Below are 27,132 nucleotides of genomic sequence, written 5' to 3'. Positions count from 1 at the left end.
AGGATAGATCTAAGCAGAATTACCTACAAAGACCTATGGGGCACTTCATCTATATAATGGCTAAGCAACCAATTTCAGCTGAAGCTGTAATGGCTACATCTGACACTGTCACCAAGAAATATTCTGACCACCTTTTGCTACAGAATTACACTTGCTATTTGCAGAAGTGATGTCATTCTCAGTTTCTCCAGATCTCTGGACTGAAAGATGAAAATGAGATAAAACTGCTTCATGTTGGTTATATGAAATACAATCAGAAATTAAATAGGAAAGCAAACCACAAATGTCATCTGGAGACAAGCATCAAATCCCACCCTGTTCAGCTTCCTATACTGTTAATTAAAACATGAACTCTAGTCCAAACCTGAGGACTAGCATATCCACTCTGGTAAATTCTCATTACACACTTTTGAAAGGGAAAGTATTACTTTCAGAAGCACCAAAGGGTGTTGATGGATGCACCATCAGCTTCGGACATGTCCACAAGCCTGTTCCTTTCTCACAGCAGTCAGTGCAATGAAAGGCTTGTGACCACCCAGGCTGGGTCAGTGCTGGTCATACCTCGCACTGCAGGAGGGCCAAGGGGCACAGCAGGTACCTGTACATGCTCCCTTCCATCACCCTGTGGGGAGAGATGGGAACTGGCATCTCCTGAAGAGCTGAGAGGTACCAGGCAGCTGTGAACATCAACTTTTTTCACTGCTGCAGGGTGCGCGCCAGTGTCCTAAAGCAGAAGAGGATACGACTGGCTACTGGAAGCCCATCAGCCTTCGGAAAGTGGTGCTGGGGTAGGGCTCTGCTCTCAGCACGGCTGGATTAGCTTGTTAGTGTTTGGGGATCTTATTCATGCCTTCAGGCAGGAGCCAAATTACAGAATAGAGCATGGTACAAAGAGCCCTGAGTCAGCCTTAACATCTTCAGTGTCTAATTCCTTGTCAGCTCCAGTCTCTGAAGGCAGAGCTGCAAAAACACACATAGGCAATAGGTGGAATGTATCACAGTGACATTCATTAACAACATCTCGATGACACTTAGATCTTGAAGAGTTAATAAATGCTGGTAAACATCCTTCTCCTCAATTCAGAGTAGAGGGAGATACAACCCTGAGGACTAACCCAAGGTCATGTATCACAAAATTAAGAGAGAACAAACAAAAACCACTCCTTGAGTCTGCCAGACTAACGCCTTCTCTACTGGACATCTGCAGCAGACGTGCCAAAATAGATTGTTTTAAATGGCCTAAATATGTCCAACTCCTGCAGTGCTGAATGCCCTTAGCAATGTTTCCTTGCTGCCTAAAGGTGTCTGTCAGGAATGCTATTAATAATTGGCTAGAGGTGGGGGTTTGTCTGGGGCTTTGTCTTGAAATGTCCTGTAAAACAGTGACAGACATGGCTCTGCTCCTTCTTTCAGTACCCCTGGCATAAACCTGCAGACAGCTCCTGTAAAGAGCCCCTTGGAGCACCGCCTGCCTCGCAGACCCCAGAGCAGGCACTGGCTGAAACACGGGCAAGTTGCCTGTTGTATTTAGTGCCCATTAAAATTCCTCGTTACAGCTCTCTCCCAGTGTGCAGGCACTGCAGCTGCCGACGTAGGACCTTTCTTCCTCCCCGGTGCAGGGCACGAGCCAGGCAGAGAGCCGGAAGCCAGCGGTGGTGTGTGTCCAGGAGGTGAAATGGGACGTCGTGGGTGTGCAGTTGCTTGGCTGCTGGGAGCAAGCAGCTTTTATTTTAATGCGTTTGAAGAAATCCCTGGTAAGGCCTCCTTCTGAACACTGCTTCAGGGTTCAGTAGACTCCTGTAGACCAAATTAAATGTTCAGAGCTACTAACACAGAACAGGGAAATGAAGAGGCTATTCTATAAAATAATATTTGTACAAGGAAACAACACGCATATGAGATCTAACGGTGTAAACATTCAGCCTTTTCATGTTTATCACAACTGTGATGTTTCATTCAGAAGAAGAGGGGAATGAGGAACAGAAAGTTACCTAGGCTGAAGGTAGAGCAGGACCAGTTAGTGAATGACCAGGGGTTGCTTAGTCCAGACAGGCCAGGAAAGAAATCCCAGGATTAGGCCGAACCTCACTTCTGATGAAACAGCATCAACACCCTGGCAGTGTGAAGGCTGCAAAAGACTGAGAAGACTGCAGTCCTGGAGTTTTGTGGGACTGTTATCTTGAAATGGGCTTTGCCTTGGCAAAGCGATGGCAAATCAAACACTGCCATTGGGCACTCTAACTACAACATCATGAGCCCGTGGGACTCTGTTCTGTAGGACTCGGAAAGATTTAGTTGGAGTGTGAGTCCAGCTGATCAGTATCTCCAGGAGACAGAGATCATGGTCTGAGCACAACACTACACTATGAGCTTTCCTGACTGAACCTCTGCTTTTCTACACAAATGCTAGTGATCTCCATCGAGAGAAGGCTGTTTTAGCCAGTCCTCCTGCAAAGCCCTTACACTGGTTAAATCCAAACAGACAGGAGGGCCCTGCTGCAGAGAGCCACAGCAAGCAGAAAGGCAATCGTTTGTTAAAGCCATCTGGAAACCCGTTCCAGCAGAAAACAAAATCCTGACCAGACTGCTGGCAAGACTTCCCACATCTCCAGGCCAGGGGCCATCGGCAACATGTCCACACCTCTGACATCTGGGGTCCACAACAAAGATGGTTTCCAGCCTATCACATCCTCTGAGCTAAAACTCTCAGCAGGAGCTGGCTCATCCCAGGACTCAGCACCAGTCAGACACACAACCTGCAGTTCAGAAGTACCCCTGAAAAGACCCTGACAGCCTGCATTAAACACAGGCATGCATTTGAGATGTAGGCCCTGCCCAGTAATCTCTTCTTTGCATCAGATACAGAGGTGCAAATTTAGCCTTACTTCTACTGAAACTTTCCTTACAGATAGCTCATTTTCTGTGTTCATAAACTGCAGTAAGGCCCTGCTTAGCAGGTGGCCTGGACCCTGCCTACAGTGAAGAAATCATTTAGACAAGCTGCAGTTTTCTTTCCTCACTGCTGTCTTGCCTTCCAGAAATCGATCAATATCAAAAGCTCCCTATGAAGACTGCCTAAAAAAGCCAGCTACAAGTGCCTTGACTTGTTGCTCTTTTTGTCAGACATCATGCAGTCAGTCTGGCTTCATTCGAGTGCATTAGGACAAGTTCAGTTCATATTTACAAGGAATCACAGCAGGCCCCACCTGTGCCTCCAGCCCCCAACACCACTCCTGTGCAGCCTCCCTGGGAGCAATAAGCACAGAATAAGAAACCTCGCCTCAAAATAAGATCCACAGCCTGTGGTTTCAACAAGATGCATAGAGCACCAGCTGGGAACAACCTCTGCTCTAACTACACCTCGCTCTGCCATCTAAGTAAGGAGATCAGCTCCCAGATGATCCCTAGCCCTAAAGCCACGGATCTTCCCTAGGGCAGTGCTAGGTAAATACCAGAGCACAGGGACACCTGGGCATTCAGGCTAAGCTGATGGGGAGAAGGGCAGAGGACTAGAAACAGGAAAAGAAGATGAGGGAGAAGACTGAGGAGCAGAAGGAGGAAGAAAGGTGCAGGGAAAAGGCTAGAGAGATGGAGAAACCAAGAAAAATGAATGTAGTGCTCGAAGGCAGTTTGAACGAAGGTTTTTAACAGGGAAATCCCCACTCCTCTCAGGAGGGGACCCGGGCATCTGGGACCAGCGTAGGACCCCCATTGTCCCCTGGAACCCCGTTGCCTGGGCTCCGCCTAGTAACCCTGCTGTTGCCTGGAAACCCAGGCATCTGGGTGCTAGGCTTTGGAGCCATGGCGTGGTGGGTGCTCCTGATGCTGGTGCTGGCCCCCTGGGTCCCTGGGGTGCACACCTGCCTGTTCTGCTTTGGGCCCGCCATTCAGCGGTCACGGCTCTGCCATGAGATTACTGGGGCCCCCGTCAGTGACCCCCGACATCGACAGTGCCTTGAGGCCCTCGTCCAGGCTGCTGTGCCACTTGCCTCTGTCACCGTGGGTGAGTCATGGAACCCCAGGGACACCCAACCCAATGGGGACCCTGCCCAAGGAGCCCCATCCTGACTGGCACCTCCATCCCACCAGGGACCTCCATCCCAAGAGTCTCCCACCCTGAACAGGACCCCCGAGAACCCTCTGGGGTTCCCCACTTCAGCCAAGGCCCTCATACTGACGCCAGCCAGGATTCCAGGCAGTTGGGGACCCCTTTCCTAAACAGGGACCCCAGGGACCCACCCCAGGCAAACACCCTAGGGACTCCCAACCATGCCACGGTGTCCCCACTCCTAACCTGGACCCCAGGGACCTTTGTGAATCCCAACCTTTCCTGAGACTCTGAGAATCACCCAACCCTGGCCAGGGACACCCTGGGGACTTCCTGGGACCCTCTGGCCCTACCTAAGACCTCAGGAATCCCCAGGGATACCTGACCCTTCCCAGTATCCCTAAGCCCTGATCAGGACTCCAGGAACCCCTGGAAACCCCCAGTCCTTACTGGTCCCAGGGTCGAGGCAGCGTGAGGCCCTTCGGGAGATCATCATGGATGCCCTGCATTTTCTGGAGAAGCAGAGGAACATGAGTGAGCAGGGGACGTGGGACATGTGAGGGGGTAGGGCCAGGACATGGGGCACGGGAGATGGGACGTGGAGGCCTTGAATGGGGAGGGTGGTGAAATACAGGCTATGTGGAGGTCTGGGGGCTGTAAGGGGATATTTGGGGAATCTGAGGGTATGTGGCCTTCAAGGTATACAGCTTCTGGGGGGTTTTGAGGGGGTATTTGGGGATATATGGGACTCCAGGATGGATATATGGGGTCGAGGTGAATTGTACAGGGGATCTGCGGGGTCCGGGGAGGGTTTATGGGGATTGGGAGGAGCGCACATTGTCTCACCTGGACTGGTGGGACACCCCAGAGTCTTTTGAGGCGTCTCTGCAGGAAGCCGTCAACACAATCTGGGCGAAGCTGAGCCAGCTGGAGGAAGGTACGGGACCAGTGGGGACACCCACCCAGGACTCCCCCCCTGGGGAACCCCTGAGCCCTGGGACCCCCACTCAAGGGACTGTCACAGACATCCCCACCCTGCACATCTACACCCCATGGACCCTCACCCTGGGCACCCCCGTCCTGGAGAAACCCCCAGGGACCCCATCTGGGCTGGACAAGGGCTGAGCCCTGACAGCTCGTCACAGGGATGTGGATGCCCACTGATCCCCAGTCTAATGCTGCTTCCTCCCCACCAGCTCCAGCCTGCGTCCCGCCCTGTGGTGAGTGCCCATCCCGCTGTCTTGCCACCCCCTGTCCCCTAGCACATCTCCCTTCTCCCTGGGACCACGCACTCTCTCCTCCCAGGGTACCAGCCAGCCGCCCGCGTCTTCCAGTGTGCTACCTGCCGCCTCGTGGACTGCCAGTTTCCCCTGGACTGCCCAGGTACGGGGCCGTGGGGGGCCCAGGCATCCACAGCCCCATCCCGGAGCTGGGTGCCTCCCGGGCTCGGGGGCAACCCTCATTTTGCACACATGGGCACGTGGGCAGGGCCCACCATGAGTGCCAAGGTGCGTGCCCAGCCACCCCCCCGCGAGCCCCAGAGCGCGTGCAGCCACCCAGGAGCGCGGTCATTTCTGTCACTGACTGAGCAGGTGGGAGCTCACGTGCCTGTCCATGCTCCCAGTGCAGGACACGTGGACCCACGCGGGTGAAGCCATCACACTGCACTGCGACGTGCCCTTTGCCACCCCGTCCGACCTGCCCGTTACCTGGATGTTTGCCAAGGATGTGAGTTGCACAGGCGTGGGCAAGGGTGTACGTAGACATTCGTGAGAGGACTGGGCATGGGTAACAAGGCCTGCGTGCACACAGCTGTGCGCTTGGCGCGAGGGCTATCGATAGATGCGGGTATTGCTTGTACAGGAGATACGTGTGCTGTCAGCAGCACGTGTGTAAGCACGCACAGGATGCAAGCGAGTGCCCGCCCACGTGCAGGGTGCACTCAAGCAGGAGGCGGGTCACTCGTGTGTTTGCAGATTCATGTGCGCTTGTGCGCACTTGTGTGTGAAGGAAGCGACTTCTCCATGTGCTCTGCTTGTGCAGCCCTGTGTGCACACACACAGGGCACAAGGAGCACGTGTGGGACACAAGGTGCATGCGTGTGCATGAGCAAAGGGTACAAGAAGAATGAAGGGGGCATGATGGGCATGTGCAGGACACGGGTGCCTTTGTGTGCACATGTATGCTGTCTCGTGTACCTGGTGGACCAGGCTGCAGTGATGTGTTCCCCCGTCCCCAGCTGCGCACACAGGATCTGGCAGTGTTTGATGAGCTGCAGGAGAGTGTGGAGGGACCTCTCAGTCTGACCCTCCAGGACCCCGTTCCAGGAACCGTCGCCTGTGTCCTGGGGGTCCTCTCTGAGCCCTTGGTCCGCAAGTACTTCTACCTCAACGGTGAGCCCAGACAGCTGCGTGCCCTGGGGGCAATGAGCAGTGGAGGGTGGAGCAGGACCCCAGACACCTGGGTCCATGGGAGGGGGGTGCATGGGGGTGTGAGCAGGGTGCCAGGACACCACAGGTGGAGTGGAGCAGGTGGTCCCTGACGCACGGCTCCTCTGGGGACAGTGGGGCACGTGGGGTGGCGCAGGGGCCCCCGGACGCCTGGGTCCCTGGGGCAGGGAGGTCTGTGGCTGGAGCAGGTGCTGCAGGCACACCTGGTCCCTGGGGGGCAGTGCCCCGTGACCCGAGGTGCCTTGGTCCCCACAGTATCAGGGGGAAGCCTGGAGGCAGAGCAGGAACTCCAGGCTCAGTTCAGAGCTGTGCTGCGCTGGCCCGAACGCAGGACTCCCCTGCACCACATGGCATCGCTGGGGCTGGGGCTGGCACTTGGCTTCATGGCGCTCGTGCTGCTGCTGGTGTGAGTCCTCCTGACCTGGTGAACCTTACCCTGTCATCCCCGTGCTTCTGGGGCTCCCTGCATGGCACTCCCAAACCCCCCTGGACCCTCGATCCCTCGGGATTCCCTACAGATGCAAGGGCTCCCAGGTGTCCAAGGTGGCGCAGAGACTGCCAGGACTCCTAAACTCACAAGGCCCTCTGTTTTCCCCTGGGACTCCCATTGTCCTCTGGCCCATTCCAGGACCCCTCCCTTGCACCCAGGACAACGCCAGGCTGCCTTGCTTCCCCCAAATTCCCTAATTGCCCCTGAGACCCTGCCACTTTTCACCCCTTTTCCCCAGAACCCCCACTGTCCCTTTGCGGGCTGCAGTTACAGTCAGTTGACCCAGTTGCCCCCAGGGTCCCGTACTTTCACCCTTAGACCCATCAGTTGCCCCTAGGGCCCCCCCTATGCCCCATGATTCCCCCCACCCCAGATTTCTCCATTCACCTCCTCTTTCTCCATTCCTCCTTCTGCCTCCCAGGGCCACCTGGCAATGCTGGAGCATCCTAGGCCTCCGTGACACCGGGACATCCCGCAGATCTGGACAACAGGGTCCTCCAGGGGATTCCAGATGCCTGGATTTGCCGTAGGGGAGCTTGACGCGTCGCTCCCTCCCTGAGGACCAAAATTCCTGCAGTTGCTCTTCTTGCATTGGGAGTAGCATGTGTAAATTAAAACAGTCTAAAACCAGAACTGCAGAGTTCTAAATAACTGGATTATGATGGAGATGGAGATCTGGGGGTCTTGGGCTTGCATACAGAAATCTATGGGCTTGCATACAGAAGAACTGGCTACTGGGCAGCACGTAAGCAGTCCAAAAAACAGCTGTGACGCTCCTGACCCTGCAGTCCAACAGCTAGCACTAAGGGAAAGTCAGCTGCGGGAAAGCTTTCTCTTGATACTCATGTATCAGAGACACTAATGTATAATAATGCCTTTATTATGTCATGGCCACTACAAATGCCAAGTTTCTTTCTCCTCCAATTGTTTGCCTAAAAGCATTTTACCACATACGCTTCTACCTCTGTATAACCCAGTTGACTTAAATTTGGATAAATTGCTGCTACAGATTTTTTAAATGTTATGTCTGTAACGAAACAGCCAAACAGTAGAGGAGGAATGCTATAAAGTTCCGTGAAGAAGAGAGTAGAAAAATCCCTTAAGACTGTGATCACGGTATCTCCAGCGCTCTATGTTGCCTTTAAATGTACCTAGACTTACGTTAGAAAAAACAGCTATCAGAACAATATGAAAAAACAGGCTGCAAACACAGTACGCAGAGGTTGCCCATTTGCTGTTGGTGCCTTTGGTCCCAAGCAGTTGGTAAAACGCTTCCGGCGCCTGGGCTGACATTCCAGCTGTGTTTAACTCTTTGGTGCTGTCAGTGCTGGTGGGGGTTGAGAAGCCTGAGCTGTGATCTCTGGGCTGAAGACCCAGCCTGTGCTCCCCCATCCTGCAGAGGCCGATCCGGACTCAGGCAAGGACCTTCTCCTCCTGCAGTCATCTGGCCACGCGACAGAGCCACCCTGGGCTCATCCTGGAGGCTGCAGCTCCCATTCCTTACCCAAGTAATAATGTTTCCCATTAGGAACACACTGTGGTTTTGTGATCCCTGCCTATTTCGTCTGCTGCTAACAAGCAGATGTGGAGGGGTGGAAATCCCACTCCTTTCAGTCACAGAGGAAATGCGCCATCCTCTGCATCACCCAGCTTGCCACCACAAGCAGAGGAACCCATGGAAGTGGGGGATAGCAGCCCACAGTCCTCACCCCAAAAGCAAAGTAGATAAGACAGGGGACATGTTTTTGTTACATATGTTTTTTCTTATATATTTCCTGCAAACAAGCAAGAAATCAAGCAAAAGTAGCAGAAGGCTTGTGTGGATGAGCAAGGAGTTCCTGAGTAAACTCAGACATATAAAGGAAGCGTTCAAGAGATGGAGGCAGGGTATGATGGCTGATGGAATGAAGAGCTGCCCGATCATTCAGGGATGGGGCTGAGAAAGCCAAGGCTGGCCTGGAGTTGAATCTGGCAAGAGATGTGAAGGGAAGCAAGAGAGATTTCTACAAGGATGTAAACAAAGGGAATACTAGGGAAAGTGTGGGTCTGCTGCTCAATCCCCATTCAGGGGCCCTGGTGACACAGGACATGGAAAAGGCCGAGGTCATCAACGAGTTCTTCACTTCTATCTTTACTGGGAAGACCAGCCTTCAGGAATCGCAGCCCCAGAAGATCAGGGGAAAAGTCCGAAGCAAGTAAAACGTACTCTCGGTGGAAGAGAATCAGATTAGGGAATACGTAAGCAAACTGGACATATGGAAGTTCATGGGCCCTGATGGAATACACCTGCTAGTGCACTCAATAATCAATTATGGCAAGGGAGAGTGGGGAAAGCCCCGTCCTCAAGGTGGGACACACCCCCTGGAGAGGCCACACCCTTCTTGCAGCAGGCCCCACCCACCAAGACAAGCCACACCCCTCAAAGCCCCCATTTATCCCCTGGTTTGGAAAAGGAAACACAGTGAAGGCTCCACCCCTGTGCTGTGACACACCCCAGGAGAGGCCACAGCCCTACTGGGACAATACTGGGACAAGCCACGCCCCTGTGGTCAGGCCACGCCCCCACCGGGACAGACCCACAGCTGCGGGGGGGGGGGGGAGAGCAAAGGCTCCGCCCCCTGGGGAGAGGCCACACCCCCGGGAAGGCTCCACCCAGGAGGTTTTAACCCATGAAGGTTAAGGGAGAAATGGGGCAGAAATGGGGCGGATGGGGGTCCCGGGTCACCGGGGCTGCGGTTGAGTGAAGGCCGATAGCAGCCATGGAGCCAGGGGCCGGAAGGACCAGGACCCCGTCGCCTGCGGAGGGGCTCACGGCCGGTCCCGGTCCCGCTCCCCCGCATCTGTGACGTTGTGAGGGGGTGACATCATAATGGGGCAACTCCAGAACCACCGGGCAGGGTTTCCAGGACGATGCTGGAGGGCCACAACAAAGCGCCGCAGGGAGAAGCACCTGCCACTGCCTCGGGCTGCAGCAGGGGTGACAGCTCAGCACCAGCCAGCTCTTCATCCTCACGCCCGGAGAGGAAGGTGAGGGAGATGGCTTGTGCCAGCTTCAGCGATCGCTGCCTGGAGGCGAACGGCTGTGACGTGACCATCAGCGTGGACGGCGTCAAGTTCGAGGCTCACAAGACCGTCCTCTGTAGCTGCAGTGACTATTTCAGGTCGGTGCTGGACGCAGGAGGGGATGGGGACAAACGGCATTTCCTGGCCTGGGTCACAGCGCCTGGGGGTATCTCCAGCGCTTCCAACAGCACTGAACTCTCACCCAGCAGCTCCTGTGGTCCTGGTCCCTCCCTGGGCACCAGAAATCACCCCCAGCCCAGCACCGACCAGCAGCTCTGAGGCGGTGCCTGACGAGCCCCGAGGCGGTGCAGGGCTGGCAGCCCTTGGGCATGAGGTTTTCCTTCCCCACAGGCCGTTACTCGCAGCTGCTCTTGCTGAAGCGAGGGGACCCCTCGCCCTGTCGCTCTCTGGCCACAGCCAGAGGCTGTGGCTCCTTTTTACAGCCCCCAGCTTGTCAAACAGGCACTAACCCACTGCCCGGCCTCCCGGCACGGCTACTGCGGGTGCTCACCCTGGTCCCCGGGGAAGGCGGCCCAGGGGATCACGGGGTCCGGGCTTAACCCAGCAAAGCTGGTTTTTCCCCCAGCGCTGCTTTGGTTTTGCAGGGCTTTGTTCAGCAGCAGGTGCAACAGAGCCGAGAAGACAGTATATAGAATCCCCGGCACTTCACCCGACACGATGAGGCTCATCATCAACTACGCCTACACCGGGACAGTGCCGGTCACGGCCGACAATGTGGAGACAATGTGGCTCATGGCAGCAGACCAGTTCAATGTCATGGGCATCGTCGGGCTGTGCTGCGAGTTCCTCAAATCCCAGCTCTGCTTGGAAAATTGCATCAGCATCTGGAGGCTCACAGGGTGCTATCACTCTCCCGACCTGCGAGACGCGGCCGACGCGTTCATCCTCCGCCACTTCGCGGAGGTGACCCGGGTGTCCGCGGAGCTGCTCGACCTCTCCGTCCCCGAGCTCAGTCTCCTCGTCGAGCAGGCCGAGCGCGGCGGGACACGAGCCGACGCCGTCTGCGAGGCTGTCGAGAGGTGGGTCGCTCACAACCTGCCCAGACGCCAGCAGCGCCACGCAGCCTTGCAGCAGCCACAGCGCAGCTCCCACGCGCGTGGGTGACGCGGCACCAATCCCAGACAACGTCCGTCCTCCTGGTTTTCTCTACTTGGATGAATTTCACCTCTTCGACCTACAGTGAAACATGACATGATAAGTCCGTATGGTGGTTTCTGTTGTGTGGGGTTTTTTTCCCTTCTTTTAAACCAACTAGAACACACCCCATGAGAGGAACAATTGCTTGGAGGTTGGGTAGGTTGTTCTTGTGTATTAACCCCATTTGTGCCATGACAAGCAGCACCTTCCACTAACAGGTTACAGCCATTTCTCCGGTGGTGCCTCCATAGCAATCGCAGCAACCCTCACTGCACACAGCCGGCGCCTTCTCCTGAAAAGCCCATGGAATAACACAAGGAAAACACAATGATAAGGGCTTGAACACTCCTCACTGGCTGAGAATTTGGTTGCAGTTTCAAGAGATTGTCTGTATTTCCTTTTTTCAGAGTGTTTACAGACCCCTGAATCTCCAGTGTCGCCATCATTCAAAGCCGGCGAGAGACCCCACTGCCGGCCCTTGGAGAAAGCCAGAGCAGGGACCAAACCCAGCCCAGGGCAGCAGGGGAAGCCCAGGAGATCACAACAGACCCAGATGCCGAGTTACCAGCAGACCTGGCAAACCCATCACTGCCCTGTCATAGAGTCACAGGATGGTTTGGGTTGGAAGGGACCTTAAAGACCATCCAGTCCCACCCCCTGGCACGGGCAGGGACACCTTCCACTAGCCCAGGTTGCCCAAAGCCCCGTCCAACCTGGCCTTCCAGGGAGGGGGCAGCCACAGCTTCTCTGGGCAACCTGTGCCAGGGCCTCACCACCCTCACAGGGAAGAATTTCTTCCTTAGATCTAATCTAAATCTTCCCTCTGTCAGTTTAAAACCGTTACCCCTCGTCCTGTCTCTACACCCCTGATCAAGAGTCCCTCCCCCCTTTCCTGTAGCCCCTTTCAGTCCTGGGAGGCCGCTCTAAGGTCTCCCCGGAGCCTTCTCTTCTCCAGCTGAACACCCCCAACTCTCTCAGCCTGTCCTCACAGGGGAGGTGCTCCAGCCCCTCGAGCATCTTCGTGGCCTCCTCTGGACCCTCTCGAGCTGGGGGATCCCCTCTGAGGTCCCCAGAGCTGGACACAGCACTGCAGGGGGGGTCTCACCAGAGCTGAGCAGGGGGGAGAATCCCCTCCCTCGACCTGCTGCCCACACTGCTCTGGACACAGCCCAGGACACGGTTGGCTTTCTGGGCTGCAAGTGCACGTTGCTGGCTCACAGTCACTGTTTCTTACATGAAATGTGTCTTTAAGTCATTGAATCTTTCTATAGTCATTTCCCCATCTACAAAGGGACATAGCAAACCTTATTGTCCTTTATAAAGGATGAGAAGGGCTGTATGAAAAAAAGTCACATTTTTATCACTATTGTTACTATTAACCTAACATAAGCAAGATGATTTGTCAAATGACGGGTTTAATGACACATACTTATCAGAAGTTAAGTAGTGACACTGGCAGAAAAGCCCCATATACTACTTTCTACAGTTGGTCATACTGACAAAAACAAGGCTTGTTTAATACAGAAATGTCCCTGATAAATTCTGGAACTTCCCCACAGAGCAAAAGCTTTGTATAATCCCTTAATGAGGAGCAGAAGACCAACCCAGGACGGACATTACCCAATTTAAAAGTTGATACGACTCAGGGGTCACCCATCACAAGCGTGAAAACACGCCTGACACATTTTCCCCGCAGGAGCTCCATGAGCACAGACGGCACCAACAACCTCTGCCACTGCTTTCAGCACGTGGAGAAAGAAACACCCACGTTTGGATAAATCCATCAGCAGCCCGGCTGTTCAGGAAAAGCCAGGCTGCCAAACTCGGTGTCGAGAGCAGCAATGGGCTAAGGCAGTCAGAGGGTGAGCGTGGGCGTTACAAACTGCTGCTATGAACCGCCCCGCTGTGAAATCCAGTCGATGTACAGCCTGTGACTGGGTTCATCACGCTGTGCTTGTGCCACATCGAAGAGAGGAGCTGAGAAGATGTAAAACCAAGGGAGGAGGTGTTGCTTTCAGAGTTAAGTTGCTGAATTTGGCAAGATACATGGACCTTCGGTCCCCTTAATATGTGAGCAGAGCAAATTTTCACACTTACTGAATCAAACTGTACACACCGCGCCGCTTTAGCCCTCGAGCTCAGTTCCTGACTAAGTCATGATCACCACTAAGTGCAGCCCAGTTTTTCACTCACGTCAAACAGTTAAAAGAGAACATTGCAAAGGAGACATCTCTGTCCACTTTGCACAGTACAGCATCAGCTCTTGTGTGAGGCAGAACTGGCACAGGCTGTGCGATGCACTGCAAGGAGCACTGCTACAGAGCACTTCTGTCCAATTCAGTAGCTCAGCAGGCTCTAATTTAAGGTTACATTTAAATGCACAATAATATACGAAATGATACAGAATCTTACTGCACGTAAGATGATTTTAGGCCTTCATATACTTAGTATTGCTTTTTCCCCCAGCCAGTACCTTTACTTGTTAGATTTAACCCAGAGAGCACTTTAGTAATGTTTGTTTCTCTAACAGTCTCACCACACAGAGAGGAAACTGCTCATTCAGCATCATTCTGCCGATCTCTGCACACCGGGGCACCCTGCGACCTTGGAGACGTCTCTGACTTAAGCACAGGGGTGACCTGCTGCCGGTCCCAGCCCGCCTGCCAGCTCCTCCACACAGGGCAGCAAACAGTCCTGTCCATGTGAACTCTTTCCGCCCGCTCCAAAAATGGAACCAGCAGGGGTTGCCTGGGTGGAGCACAGCGGGCGCGGCTCCATCCCAACACCCCTGTCTGGATTTGCACTTCACACGTGATAGGGAGAAACCTTACAGAAATCTTTCATGAAAGGTTCATTTAGATAGTTGACTATGATAATGGTTTTTATTTGCATCCAATTTTAGTTATATAAAGGTTGGGCAAGGGTGTTTAAGAAAGAAGCATCACAGGCAATATTGTCTCCTCCTTCCTACAAAAAATAAGATCATGATCTGGAAAGGCACCTGCTGAGCTGACAGTTTATTACAGAGAGAGAACAGTGATAAGAGCAAAAGGATAAGGGCAACTGGTTAGAAGTACTGCTGTTCACTAACATACACCCAGCTGTCTCCTCCGCTCCAGCCGATGCCTCTTCTGGCTTACCTGACTGTACCTCCCACGTGTATTTGATGAATAAACAACAAAAATATACCAGTCGGCTGACCTGGCATAGTCACAGTTCTTATTTTTCAAACACAGCATTTTTTCCCCTTTCTCCTATCACAGTTCTCATCAGTGTAAGTGCTGACCAGAGTTACCCAAACAGCTTTAAAACTCACAGTGCTGATACTGTATGTCTTAGCTGCAAGACCTCACACAGCAGTCTACCTCTGCACTAGCAACACTTGCGCTACCCAGGAAAAATTGCTTTGCTTACTTGTGAGAAAAAGAAGATCTTTTGCTTCCAGCAGCAGACACGTGGTGTTCAGGCACTAAATACTGCGCATGCCTCTTGAAGAGCTGAAATCAGTTTCACTCCCTGGAAAGAAGGGAAGAGTAAAAACATGATGGAAATTAGAACTCAAAGACTCTTTGCAAAATCACAGTGAATCACAAGCATCCTTCCTTTGCCCGTCCCCCCGCTGCAGAAGCCACGTCAGGACTCGGCTGGGACCGTTTGCTGTGACGACCTGTTGGCTTTCTCCCAGCCACCAACGCATGTGGCTGGATTAGGCTCAGAATACTTTAACCAGGGAATCAGAAAGCTGTTGTAAACACTGGCATCAATAATACAGATTGTCATTTAAAAGCAGAGCACATAAAAAAACCCTCCTAAGGGAAGATTCTGAACGGCCTCTTCCACATACACAGTATTTCTTTCTGTGGAGGTAAAGCCAGCTGAAAACCACAGGAAACAGCCAGGAAGAGCAGAAAATTCGCTGCAGTAAATACACAAATTGCAAAGCATGTCCTAGCTTGACCTCACACATACTTTAAAACGAAGACTTAGGAGTGTGCAGTGTGTACAGCGCCAGCTTCCTCTTTTGGCTCATATTCCGTACTGGATTAGCAGAAGAGAGGAAACAAAGTTCTTGAACATACAAATATTTTTTTTCTGACTAAAGATCACAGCTATTGCCATCTTCCACACCTGCCTCAACCCTGACCGCTAAACCCCAGCGCCCTTCTCACGCCCGGAACTCAGGCACCTTTTCCAGAGGCAGGAGCACGTCCCCACTGCCCCCAGGAGACCGGCATCTCTGCCAACAGGCGTTTGGGGCTAAAAGGCGAATTGGCTGGCACGGGTCTGCCCCCGCCCAGCACCCGGCGGCTCAGGCGCTCCCTGCACAAGCCCCACACCCGCATCCCCCCCTCACCGGGGTTTGCAGCCGGAGCCGCGGCTCCTCACGGGCCAAGCGCAGGGCGAAGCTCGGGGCTGCGGCGTCCTGAGGCGAGAATCTCCCGTTAGCGGTGGGCGTCCCACTGGCTGCACATCTGGAGCGGTACCGGGACAGTCAGCGGGCAGAGAGAGAGCGCAAGGAGTTACGGTGTGCCTGCTGGGAACTGGCTTCAGACCCCCAATAACAGCGACTGAGCTACACACAGTGGCGCAGCTCCCCCGGGAGCAGACTCCCCGCACCCCCTCAGCCTGCCCAGCAGCTGCTGTCAGGGCGCTCTTCTCCTTCGGGCTCCGGCCCATCCTCCAAAAGAGGCAAACAGACCTCAAGAGAAGTTGCTTTTCCCTTCACTGAACTAAGGAACAGGCGTCTCCTTTTATTGGTTTATTTTTAGTTTGTGAGGAAGGAGATAATACCAAACTGCAGAAGATTTCTGCCCAAGACCCTGAACTGCAGGTGGCCTGTGCGGCCAGCCCGGAGCTGAGCAGTTCATTATTTAGGACAGACGGGATTCAGGCTTCTGCCTTTTTCTTGCCCATTCCTTCTTTTTATTTTGCTGACTTCTCTTTCAGACCCTCCGTGTTCGCTGTGACGCCTGGGCGCTTGCTGCAGCCTGAGAGTCTTCTGAACAAAAGGAGATCCATGGCCTGAGAGGCCACAGCCCAGCCACTGATCGCCTGCGTCTCTACCACACAACTTCGACAATAATGTTTTAGAAGGTGTGGATCATAACATTTGTGGCACAGTAATAAAAGATAATTTTTCTAGGGCATTTGTAGATTTGGGTTCAAAAATACGAAACGCTTTAAAGCCAGAATACTCTTTGTAGCTTCTACTTTGCTTATTCTAGTTTGAAAGAAATACTTGGTGATTTGAACATGTTTTCCACATCAATTCAACTAAATTTTTTTAAATTCAAACTTTAAATCTAAAAGAGATAAAAATCCAAACTCAAAAAATAGTGCTGTGCTCATAACTTTTATGGGGGATTCTGGAGTCCAAGGAGGATTTTGCGGTGAAACTGGGTGGCTTTGCGGGTGCTGGAGCAGATTTTTGGGTGAAACTGGGGGATTTTGAGATTCACGATGGATTTTGGCATGAAAAATAGAATTTTTGGGGTGCTGAGGCTGACTTGGGGGTCAAACAGCAATATTTTTGGGGGTCAAAGTGAAAGATTTGGGGGTCAAAGCTGGGTTTGGGGGTCAAACGGGGGAATGCTGTGGGAAAAGTGGGGCATTTGGCGGTCAAACACGGATCTGGGGGCATAGGGCAATTTGTGGGTGAAACGGGGGGCAGCCTGGCGTGTGGTGCTGGAGCTGATGCTGGCTCTGGGGCTGATGGCACCTGAGCGGCTCTGACATCAAATGGATGGAGAGGCAGCAGACGGGCTCCGTGACAGCCAGCCCCCGCCACACCGCGTGGTACAGCTGAGCTGGGAGTCACCCCTGACTCCTCTATTCTATGTCTTCAAAGTTCATGATCGGAATTACTTTCTCTTCCTTCTTTAACTCTGGGCATTCTCTCTCAAAATGTCCCACTCTCCCACAACGATAGATTCCAATGCTCTGGCAGCACTGACACTGCAGGCAGGGGGTTCATAGCCTGGCAGCACTGACACTGCAGGCAGCGGGTCCCAGAGCCTGGCAGCACTGACACTGCAGGCAGGGGGTCCCAGAGCCTGGCAGCACTGACACTGCAGGCAGGGGGTCCCAGAGCCTGGCAGCACTGACACTGCAGGCAGGGGGTCCCAGAGCCTGGCAGCACTGACACTGCAGGCAGCGGGTCCATGCTCTGGCAGCACTGACACTGCAGGCAGCGGGTCCCAGAGCCTGGCAGCACTGACACTGCAGGCAGGGGGTCCCAGAGCCTGGCAGCACTGACACTGCAGGCAGCGGGTCCATGCTCTGGCAGCACTGACACTGCAGGCAGCGGGTCCCAGAGCCTGGCAGCACTGACACTGCAGGCAGCGGGTCCCAGAGCCTGGCAGCACTGACACTGCAGGCAGCGGGTCCCAGAGCCTGGCAGCACTGACACTGCAGGCAGCGGGTCCCAGAGCCTGGCAGCACTGACACTGCAGGCAGCGGGTCCCAGAGCCTGGCAGCAGGGCAGCACAGTGGGGCTGCGCGGGGCCGCTGGGGCCGAGACCCAGGCCAGGATGAGGCCGCGCCGCCCGCGAAGCGGGAGCGCCGGGGGCTGCGGGGGGGCCCCGCTCTCCGCGCTGTCTGTGGGCACCGGGTGCCCGTTTCCTCCCGGCACTTCCTCCACCGCCCCACGGCCCCGCCCGGCCGGTGCCCGCGGCCACGCCGGGGTGAGCAGCCGCCCCTGGCACCTGCGGGCGCGGGTTCCGCCGCCCCCCCAGCCCGACCAGGAGCCGCAGACCCCGCTCTTCCACCCGGGAGCGGCGCGGCCCAAACCGGGAGACGCACACAGACCCGCCCCCCCCTCCGCGGGTCACGGACCGCCCCGGCCCCGAGCCCCGAGCCCCGGCCCCCGCCGGCTGCCTGCCCGGAGCCGCGGCACCCAGCCCGGCCCTTCGCCCCGCCGGGGCCCGGCCCAGGCAGGGTCCCGGAGCCGCACTGACCGGAGCCGCACTGACCGGAGCCGCACTGACCGGAGCCGCACTGACCGGTCACGCCCGCGTGACGAAGGCGCCGAGCCCGCCGTGGGCGGCGCCACCCCATCCCCGACCCCCTTATCACCGCCCCCCCTTATCCCCGCCCCTCCCCGGCCGGCCCCGCCCCACCAATCAGAGCAGCCGGTCCACAGACACCGAGAGTTTATTGCCACGGTCCGGTGGCCCCGAGCCCGCGGGGACTGGCCACCGCCTCCCGCGCTCAGCGTGGGGCCGGGCCGGGCGGGGAGGGGATGGGGATGGGGATGGGGATGGGGATGGGGATGGGGATGGGGATGGGGATGGGGATGGGGAGGGGGGGGAACTGAGGGTTTCACTGCAACAGGCAGAGGGGAAAGGGGGGGGTGAGGGGTCCCAACCGGGGACGGAGCAGAATCACAGAATCACACAATCGTCTAGGTTGGAAAAGACCTTGAAGATCATCCAGTCCAACCATCAGCCTGACATTGACAATTCCCAACTCCACCAGATCCCTCAGCACTGGGTCAACCCGACTCTTCAACCCCTCCAGGGATGGGGACTCCCCCCCTCCCTGGGCAGCCCATTCCAACGCCTGACTACCCGTTCTGGAAAGAAATGCTTCCTAATATCCAGTCTAAACCTGCCCTGGCGCAACTTGAGGCCATTCCCTCTTGTCCTATCACTTACTACTTGGTTCAAAAGACTCATCCCCCCTCTCTGCACCCTCCTTTCAGGGAGTTGCAGAGGGCCATGAGGTCTCCCCTCAGCCTCCTCTTCTCCACACTAAACCCCCCCAGTTCCCTCAGCCGCTCCCCATCAGACCTGTGCTCCAGACCCTGCACCAGCTCCGTTGCCCTTCTCTGGACACGCTCGAGTCATTCAATGGCCTTTTTGGAGTGAGGGGCCCAAAACTGAACCCACTCATCGAGGGGCGGCCTCACCAGTGCCGAGCCCAGGGGCAAGATCCCTTCCCTGTCCCTGCTGGCCAAGCTAGTGCTGATACACTATTACAATATAATATTACAATATAATGGGCTTTAGTGTCGCGGTTAGGGTCCCTTTGTTCTGGTCTCGAACCTTAAATACTGTCGTGGTAATGGCTCTGTATACCGGCTTTTCCCCTCCTACTCCTGTCACAAACCCTCCAAACGTGGTCTTCCACTGTCCTGGCCACCATCTCTCGCCCACAACTGTCACGTCAGCTCCTGAATCAATCATGGCCTGCACTACTATCTCTTCGGTTCCTCCAGGGCGGGGCTGACTTATCCAAACGGTGACCATGGGTTTGTCGCTACAGTCTAAGACCAGAGCCACTGTTCCTGCTCTGGTGTACCCATCGTTTGAGGGGCCCTCCCCGGGTCGCTCTCCGGAGGGTATCCCTGGGTATATCTCACCATCACTCGGGGAGTATAAGAGGAGTCGCCTTTGTTCTGTGGGGGCTGTCTGTAACGCATAGGAGGAGCCCTGCCCCATCCCTGGCTCCCCTGCTCCCATTTCCCTGCTGTAGACGCTTATGCCAGCAGTCTCGTGCCCAGCGACCAGGTTTTCCGCACGCCCAGCACGGCCCATTCCCTGAGGACCGCGGCCCCTGTCGGTTCGCCTGCTGAGGCTTCTTATTGACGCCTCGCATATTGTCTTTCCTATGGGATACAGGTCTTTCGGTGAAATGAATGTCCCCTGGGGAATGTACTAAGGCCTCCTTTTGTACTACTTGCCGGAGGAGGGCGGCGACAGGTGTGTTTAGGGGAATGTCCCTTACAATGCCCTTGATTAACAGATTGGATTGCTGCCTAATACACTCCACTAGCACAGCCTCTTTTGCACCGTCGGGTAGATCTGACTCTAAAACCACACCATGAAGCCTGTCGACAAACTGTAAGAATGGCTCGTTTTGCCCCTGCTTGATGGAGGTCCAAGCGGGCTCCTTCTTCTCCAATTTGGCTACATCCATAAAGGCCTGTTTGCCAGCTTCAGTAGTGGCCGTGAATTCTCTGGGCCGCACTTGTAACTGAGCCCGTATCGTTGCAAAAGCGCCCCGCCCTAATAGGCGGTCATGGGTAGGCCCATGTAAGGGGTGCTGCTGATTGGCGGCCGCATGGACTACGGCATTGGCTTCCCCATGCCTCCTTCCACAGCAAATACATTGCTGGTTTTAACACCGCTTTCGCCAGCTGTCGCATGTCAGAGGGGGTCAGTGGCAATGCTAGAATGGTTTCTAATAGCAAAGTTGTTTCTGGGTGTCCTAAGCCGTGTTCGGCAACTGCCTTAAATAGGGTTTGCACGGCCTTCGTGTCAAGCGGATACCACTCCTGCTGCCCTGTGGGGGTAACCCTGACTGGGTAGGCATGTATTGCTGCAGGCTCAAGCTTCACCCCCGACATAATGCACTCCTTGGCTATGAGTTGCCAATCTGTGGGTGTCCTCGGCACAGGGGATGGCGCCAAGCCCCCCCCCACCAGCCGCCTGTTCTCTCTAACTGCAGCGGATAGTTCCTGCACCGCCCTAGCGAGTTCCATCATCAGCCCTTTCATTCCCACCGCGGGCGGCTCTAACGGTGGGTGGACCTCCCGCTGGTTGGGCCGCGCCCCCCAACCTCTCTCATGTTTCCATTTTTGGTCATGTTCTGCTTCGTCGCTCTCCGATTCGCCATCCGACCCCATCCGGGTCCTTGGCTCCCACCAATGAGCGAACGGGTCGCTCGGTTCCCTTATATGGCGAGGCTCTGCCGGCCCCACTGCACTCCATGGCGGGCACGCACGGGGGTTTGGGGAGCGCCCGGCAACCAATCACGGTGGGACAGGGAAATTGAGGTTCCAGGATATGAGCTCTGACTCTTCACTTTGAGATCCATGTAAAAAGTCACAGGGCCCACAAAGTTGTGTGCAGTTTTGTTTTTTGCCCACCTGCCTTCATCTGTGAAGGCGCTTCTGATTTCCCTTAGTGGCAGAAGGCGACGCAGGCAAAGTTAGTGGCAGTTTCCCATAGTGCAGGGCACATGCAATTGGAGCTGTGAGCTTTGGCGAGGTGCTGCCAAGGCTGGGTGAGGTGAGGGTCGGGAAGCAGGACTTGCAGATACCTGCCCCTGGAGAAGCGAGAGCTCTCTGCAGTGTTACTGGAGCAAAATATTACAAGTGTCGGAGCAGTCAATTTTGACAGCGTGGTTATATCCTGTTATGGAGGAGGCAGGACGAGAGCTGACTGAACGCCGTGGCTGGTGGAGTCCTGGCCGTCCTCTGTGTATTGTTTCTTTGCAGACCTGGCTCCTGACTTCCCAGCTTTAAAAAATGACCGCATGTAGGCTTTTTGTGTGTCAGTGCCGTACTGCCTCCTCCCTGGCTCACCGTTCTGGCTGTCCTGGGCTAAACTTGAGCAAACGCCCTGCTATCGGTGAGCTCTCTGCGATGAGGAAGAGCACAAGAGGAAGCAGAGTCTTAAATGGCAAAGCTGATTCTGGACCTGTTGTTTGTGGAGCAAGGGAGTACGAATACATTGCTGGATGTGGCCTGTGGCAGCCATCCAAGGGTGTTGGAAATGTTGAACACACCTTTCTAAACCCAGTGCAAACAGCTACAGCTGGCCCCAGCACCCGCATCAATAGCCAGGTCTGAAGCAGCTCTGGAGCAATCTGAGGGCTGCTTCTGGCTCATAGAGTCTACAGGATGAGAAAAGCCCCTGCAAGCAGCTCTCTCGTTCCTGTCCTTGTCCCAGGATCCCATTTTCAGGGCCGTGTGTTGGAGATCTGGCACAGCCTAGTTTCAAAACACCCTGTGCGTCACATTCGTGGGGCTTGCTGCTTCACAGCAAAAGTGACTGAAAAAGGCCTGCCTGCCAGGGACTTGGGATTGGGGAGGGTTTGAGTTATTGGCTAGAGGTGGGGGTTTGTCTGGGGCTTTGTCTTGAAATGTCCTGTAAAACAGTGACAGACATGGCTCTGCTCCTTCTTTCAGTACCCCTGGCATAAACCTGCAGACAGCTCCTGTAAAGAGCCCCTTGGAGCACCGCCTGCCTCGCAGACCCCAGAGCAGGCACTGGCTGAAACACGGGCAAGTTGCCTGTTGTATTTAGTGCCCATTAAAATTCCTCGTTACAGCTCTCTCCCAGTGTGCAGGCACTGCAGCTGCCGACGTAGGACCTTTCTTCCTCCCCGGTGCAGGGCACGAGCCAGGCAGAGAGCCGGAAGCCAGCGGTGGTGTGTGTCCAGGAGGTGAAATGGGACGTCGTGGGTGTGCAGTTGCTTGGCTGCTGGGAGCAAGCAGCTTTTATTTTAATGCGTTTGAAGAAATCCCTGGTAAGGCCTCCTTCTGAACACTGCTTCAGGGTTCAGTAGACTCCTGTAGACCAAATTAAATGTTCAGAGCTACTAACACAGAACAGGGAAATGAAGAGGCTATTCTATAAAATAATATTTGTACAAGGAAACAACACGCATATGAGATCTAACGGTGTAAACATTCAGCCTTTTCATGTTTATCACAACTGTGATGTTTCATTCAGAAGAAGAGGGGAATGAGGAACAGAAAGTTACCTAGGCTGAAGGTAGAGCAGGACCAGTTAGTGAATGACCAGGGGTTGCTTAGTCCAGACAGGCCAGGAAAGAAATCCCAGGATTAGGCCGAACCTCACTTCTGATGAAACAGCATCAACACCCTGGCAGTGTGAAGGCTGCAAAAGACTGAGAAGACTGCAGTCCTGGAGTTTTGTGGGACTGTTATCTTGAAATGGGCTTTGCCTTGGCAAAGCGATGGCAAATCAAACACTGCCATTGGGCACTCTAACTACAACATCATGAGCCCGTGGGACTCTGTTCTGTAGGACTCGGAAAGATTTAGTTGGAGTGTGAGTCCAGCTGATCAGTATCTCCAGGAGACAGAGATCATGGTCTGAGCACAACACTACACTATGAGCTTTCCTGACTGAACCTCTGCTTTTCTACACAAATGCTAGTGATCTCCATCGAGAGAAGGCTGTTTTAGCCAGTCCTCCTGCAAAGCCCTTACACTGGTTAAATCCAAACAGACAGGAGGGCCCTGCTGCAGAGAGCCACAGCAAGCAGAAAGGCAATCGTTTGTTAAAGCCATCTGGAAACCCGTTCCAGCAGAAAACAAAATCCTGACCAGACTGTTGGCAAAACTTCCCACATCTCCAGGCCAGGGGCCATCGGCAACATGTCCACACCTCTGACATCTGGGGTCCACAACAAAGATGGTTTCCAAGAAAAATGAATGTAGTGCTCGAAGGCAGTTTGAACGAAGGTTTTTAACAGGGAAATCCCCACTCCTCTCAGGAGGGGACCCGGGCATCTGGGACCAGCGCAGGACCCCCATTGTCCCCTGGAACCCCGTTGCCTGGGCTCCGCCTAGTAACCCTGCTGTTGCCTGGAAACCCAGGCATCTGGGTGCTAGGCTTTGGAGCCATGGCGTGGTGGGTGCTCCTGATGCTGGTGCTGGCCCCCTGGGTCCCTGGGGTGCACACCTGCCTGTTCTGCTTTGGGCCCGCCATTCAGCGGTCACGGCTCTGCCATGAGATTACTGGGGCCCCCGTCAGTGACCCCCGACATCGACAGTGCCTTGAGGCCCTCGTCCAGGCTGCTGTGCCACTTGCCTCTGTCACCGTGGGTGAGTCATGGAACCCCAGGGACACCCAACCCAATGGGGACCCTGCCCAAGGAGCCCCATCCTGACTGGCACCTCCATCCCACCAGGGACCTCCATCCCAAGAGTCTCCCACCCTGAACAGGACCCCCGAGAACCCTCTGGGGTTCCCCACTTCAGCCAAGGCCCTCATACTGACGCCAGCCAGGATTCCAGGCAGTTGGGGACCCCTTTCCTAAACAGGGACCCCAGGGACCCACCCCAGGCAAACACCCTAGGGACTCCCAACCATGCCACGGTGTCCCCACTCCTAACCTGGACCCCAGGGACCTTTGTGAATCCCAACCTTTCCTGAGACTCTGAGAATCACCCAACCCTGGCCAGGGACACCCTGGGGACTTCCTGGGACCCTCTGGCCCTACCTAAGACCTCAGGAATCCCCAGGGATACCTGACCCTTCCCAGTATCCCTAAGCCCTGATCAGGACTCCAGGAACCCCTGGAAACCCCCAGTCCTTACTGGTCCCAGGGTCGAGGCAGCGTGAGGCCCTTCGGGAGATCATCATGGATGCCCTGCATTTTCTGGAGAAGCAGAGGAACATGAGTGAGCAGGGGACGTGGGACATGTGAGGGGGTAGGGCCAGGACATGGGGCACGGGAGATGGGACGTGGAGGCCTTGAATGGGGAGGGTGGTGAAATACAGGCTATGTGGAGGTCTGGGGGCTGTAAGGGGATATTTGGGGAATCTGAGGGTATGTGGCCTTCAAGGTATACAGCTTCTGGGGGGTTTTGAGGGGGTATTTGGGGATATATGGGACTCCAGGATGGATATATGGGGTCGAGGTGAATTGTACAGGGGATCTGCGGGGTCCGGGGAGGGTTTATGGGGATTGGGAGGAGCGCACATTGTCTCACCTGGACTGGTGGGACACCCCAGAGTCTTTTGAGGCGTCTCTGCAGGAAGCCGTCAACACAATCTGGGCGAAGCTGAGCCAGCTGGAGGAAGGTACGGGACCAGTGGGGACACCCACCCAGGACTCCCCCCCTGGGGAACCCCTGAGCCCTGGGACCCCCACTCAAGGGACTGTCACAGACATCCCCACCCTGCACATCTACACCCCATGGACCCTCACCCTGGGCACCCCCGTCCTGGAGAAACCCCCAGGGACCCCATCTGGGCTGGACAAGGGCTGAGCCCTGACAGCTCGTCACAGGGATGTGGATGCCCACTGATCCCCAGTCTAATGCTGCTTCCTCCCCACCAGCTCCAGCCTGCGTCCCGCCCTGTGGTGAGTGCCCATCCCGCTGTCTTGCCACCCCCTGTCCCCTAGCACATCTCCCTTCTCCCTGGGACCACGCACTCTCTCCTCCCAGGGTACCAGCCAGCCGCCCGCGTCTTCCAGTGTGCTACCTGCCGCCTCGTGGACTGCCAGTTTCCCCTGGACTGCCCAGGTACGGGGCCGTGGGGGGCCCAGGCATCCACAGCCCCATCCCGGAGCTGGGTGCCTCCCGGGCTCGGGGGCAACCCTCATTTTGCACACATGGGCACGTGGGCAGGGCCCACCATGAGTGCCAAGGTGCGTGCCCAGCCACCCCCCCGCGAGCCCCAGAGCGCGTGCAGCCACCCAGGAGCGCGGTCATTTCTGTCACTGACTGAGCAGGTGGGAGCTCACGTGCCTGTCCATGCTCCCAGTGCAGGACACGTGGACCCACGCGGGTGAAGCCATCACACTGCACTGCGACGTGCCCTTTGCCACCCCGTCCGACCTGCCCGTTACCTGGATGTTTGCCAAGGATGTGAGTTGCACAGGCGTGGGCAAGGGTGTACGTAGACATTCGTGAGAGGACTGGGCATGGGTAACAAGGCCTGCGTGCACACAGCTGTGCGCTTGGCGCGAGGGCTATCGATAGATGCGGGTATTGCTTGTACAGGAGATACGTGTGCTGTCAGCAGCACGTGTGTAAGCACGCACAGGATGCAAGCGAGTGCCCGCCCACGTGCAGGGTGCACTCAAGCAGGAGGCGGGTCACTCGTGTGTTTGCAGATTCATGTGCGCTTGTGCGCACTTGTGTGTGAAGGAAGCGACTTCTCCCTGTGCTCTGCTTGTGCAGCCCTGTGTGCACACACACAGGGCACAAGGAGCACGTGTGGGACACAAGGTGCATGCGTGTGCATGAGCAAAGGGTACAAGAAGAATGAAGGGGGCATGATGGGCATGTGCAGGACACGGGTGCCTTTGTGTGCACATGTATGCTGTCTCGTGTACCTGGTGGACCAGGCTGCAGTGATGTGTTCCCCCGTCCCCAGCTGCGCACACAGGATCTGGCAGTGTTTGATGAGCTGCAGGAGAGTGTGGAGGGACCTCTCAGTCTGACCCTCCAGGACCCCGTTCCAGGAACCGTCGCCTGTGTCCTGGGGGTCCTCTCTGAGCCCTTGGTCCGCAAGTACTTCTACCTCAACGGTGAGCCCAGACAGCTGCGTGCCCTGGGGGCAATGAGCAGTGGAGGGTGGAGCAGGACCCCAGACACCTGGGTCCATGGGAGGGGGGTGCATGGGGGTGTGAGCAGGGTGCCAGGACACCACAGGTGGAGTGGAGCAGGTGGTCCCTGACGCACGGCTCCTCTGGGGACAGTGGGGCACGTGGGGTGGCGCAGGGGCCCCCGGACGCCTGGGTCCCTGGGGCAGGGAGGTCTGTGGCTGGAGCAGGTGCTGCAGGCACACCTGGTCCCTGGGGGGCAGTGCCCCGTGACCCGAGGTGCCTTGGTCCCCACAGTATCAGGGGGAAGCCTGGAGGCAGAGCAGGAACTCCAGGCTCAGTTCAGAGCTGTGCTGCGCTGGCCCGAACGCAGGACTCCCCTGCACCACATGGCATCGCTGGGGCTGGGGCTGGCACTTGGCTTCATGGCGCTCGTGCTGCTGCTGGTGTGAGTCCTCCTGACCTGGTGAACCTTACCCTGTCATCCCCGTGCTTCTGGGGCTCCCTGCATGGCACTCCCAAACCCCCCTGGACCCTCGATCCCTCGGGATTCCCTACAGATGCAAGGGCTCCCAGGTGTCCAAGGTGGCGCAGAGACTGCCAGGACTCCTAAACTCACAAGGCCCTCTGTTTTCCCCTGGGACTCCCATTGTCCTCTGGCCCATTCCAGGACCCCTCCCTTGCACCCAGGACAACGCCAGGCTGCCTTGCTTCCCCCAAATTCCCTAATTGCCCCTGAGACCCTGCCACTTTTCACCCCTTTTCCCCAGAACCCCCACTGTCCCTTTGCGGGCTGCAGTTACAGTCAGTTGACCCAGTTGCCCCCAGGGTCCCGTACTTTCACCCTTAGACCCATCAGTTGCCCCTAGGGCCCCCCCTATGCCCCA

At 55.7% G+C, this 27,132-nt stretch overlaps 2 protein-coding genes and 1 pseudogene across 2 annotated transcripts; all 3 read left to right on the top strand.

The window, feature by feature from the left end:
* Positions 1-3,801: 3,801 nt before the first annotated feature.
* On the top strand, positions 3,802-6,908 carry LOC141931701 (sperm acrosome membrane-associated protein 6-like). Its single transcript, XM_074844176.1, has 8 exons — positions 3,802-4,003; positions 4,508-4,582; positions 4,917-4,985; positions 5,245-5,268; positions 5,354-5,431; positions 5,673-5,776; positions 6,288-6,441; positions 6,754-6,908. The coding sequence occupies exons 1-8, from the start codon at positions 3,802-3,804 to the stop codon at positions 6,906-6,908; spliced, it is 861 nt and encodes a 286-aa protein (XP_074700277.1).
* A 3,472-nt stretch (positions 6,909-10,380) lies between these two features.
* LOC141931610 (kelch-like protein 10 pseudogene) lies at positions 10,381-11,544 on the top strand (annotated as a pseudogene).
* Positions 11,545-23,590: 12,046 nt separating this feature from the next.
* LOC141931702 (sperm acrosome membrane-associated protein 6-like) lies at positions 23,591-26,697 on the top strand. Its single transcript, XM_074844177.1, has 8 exons — positions 23,591-23,792; positions 24,297-24,371; positions 24,706-24,774; positions 25,034-25,057; positions 25,143-25,220; positions 25,462-25,565; positions 26,077-26,230; positions 26,543-26,697. The coding sequence occupies exons 1-8, from the start codon at positions 23,591-23,593 to the stop codon at positions 26,695-26,697; spliced, it is 861 nt and encodes a 286-aa protein (XP_074700278.1).
* The last annotated feature ends 435 nt before the right edge of the window (positions 26,698-27,132 follow it).

This window comes from Strix aluco, chromosome 18 (genome assembly GCF_031877795.1).
Source record: "Strix aluco isolate bStrAlu1 chromosome 18, bStrAlu1.hap1, whole genome shotgun sequence".
Lineage (NCBI taxonomy): Eukaryota > Metazoa > Chordata > Aves > Strigiformes > Strigidae > Strix > Strix aluco.
Note: the sequence above shows the minus strand (reverse complement) of the source record. Positions and strands in the feature narration are given on the sequence as shown.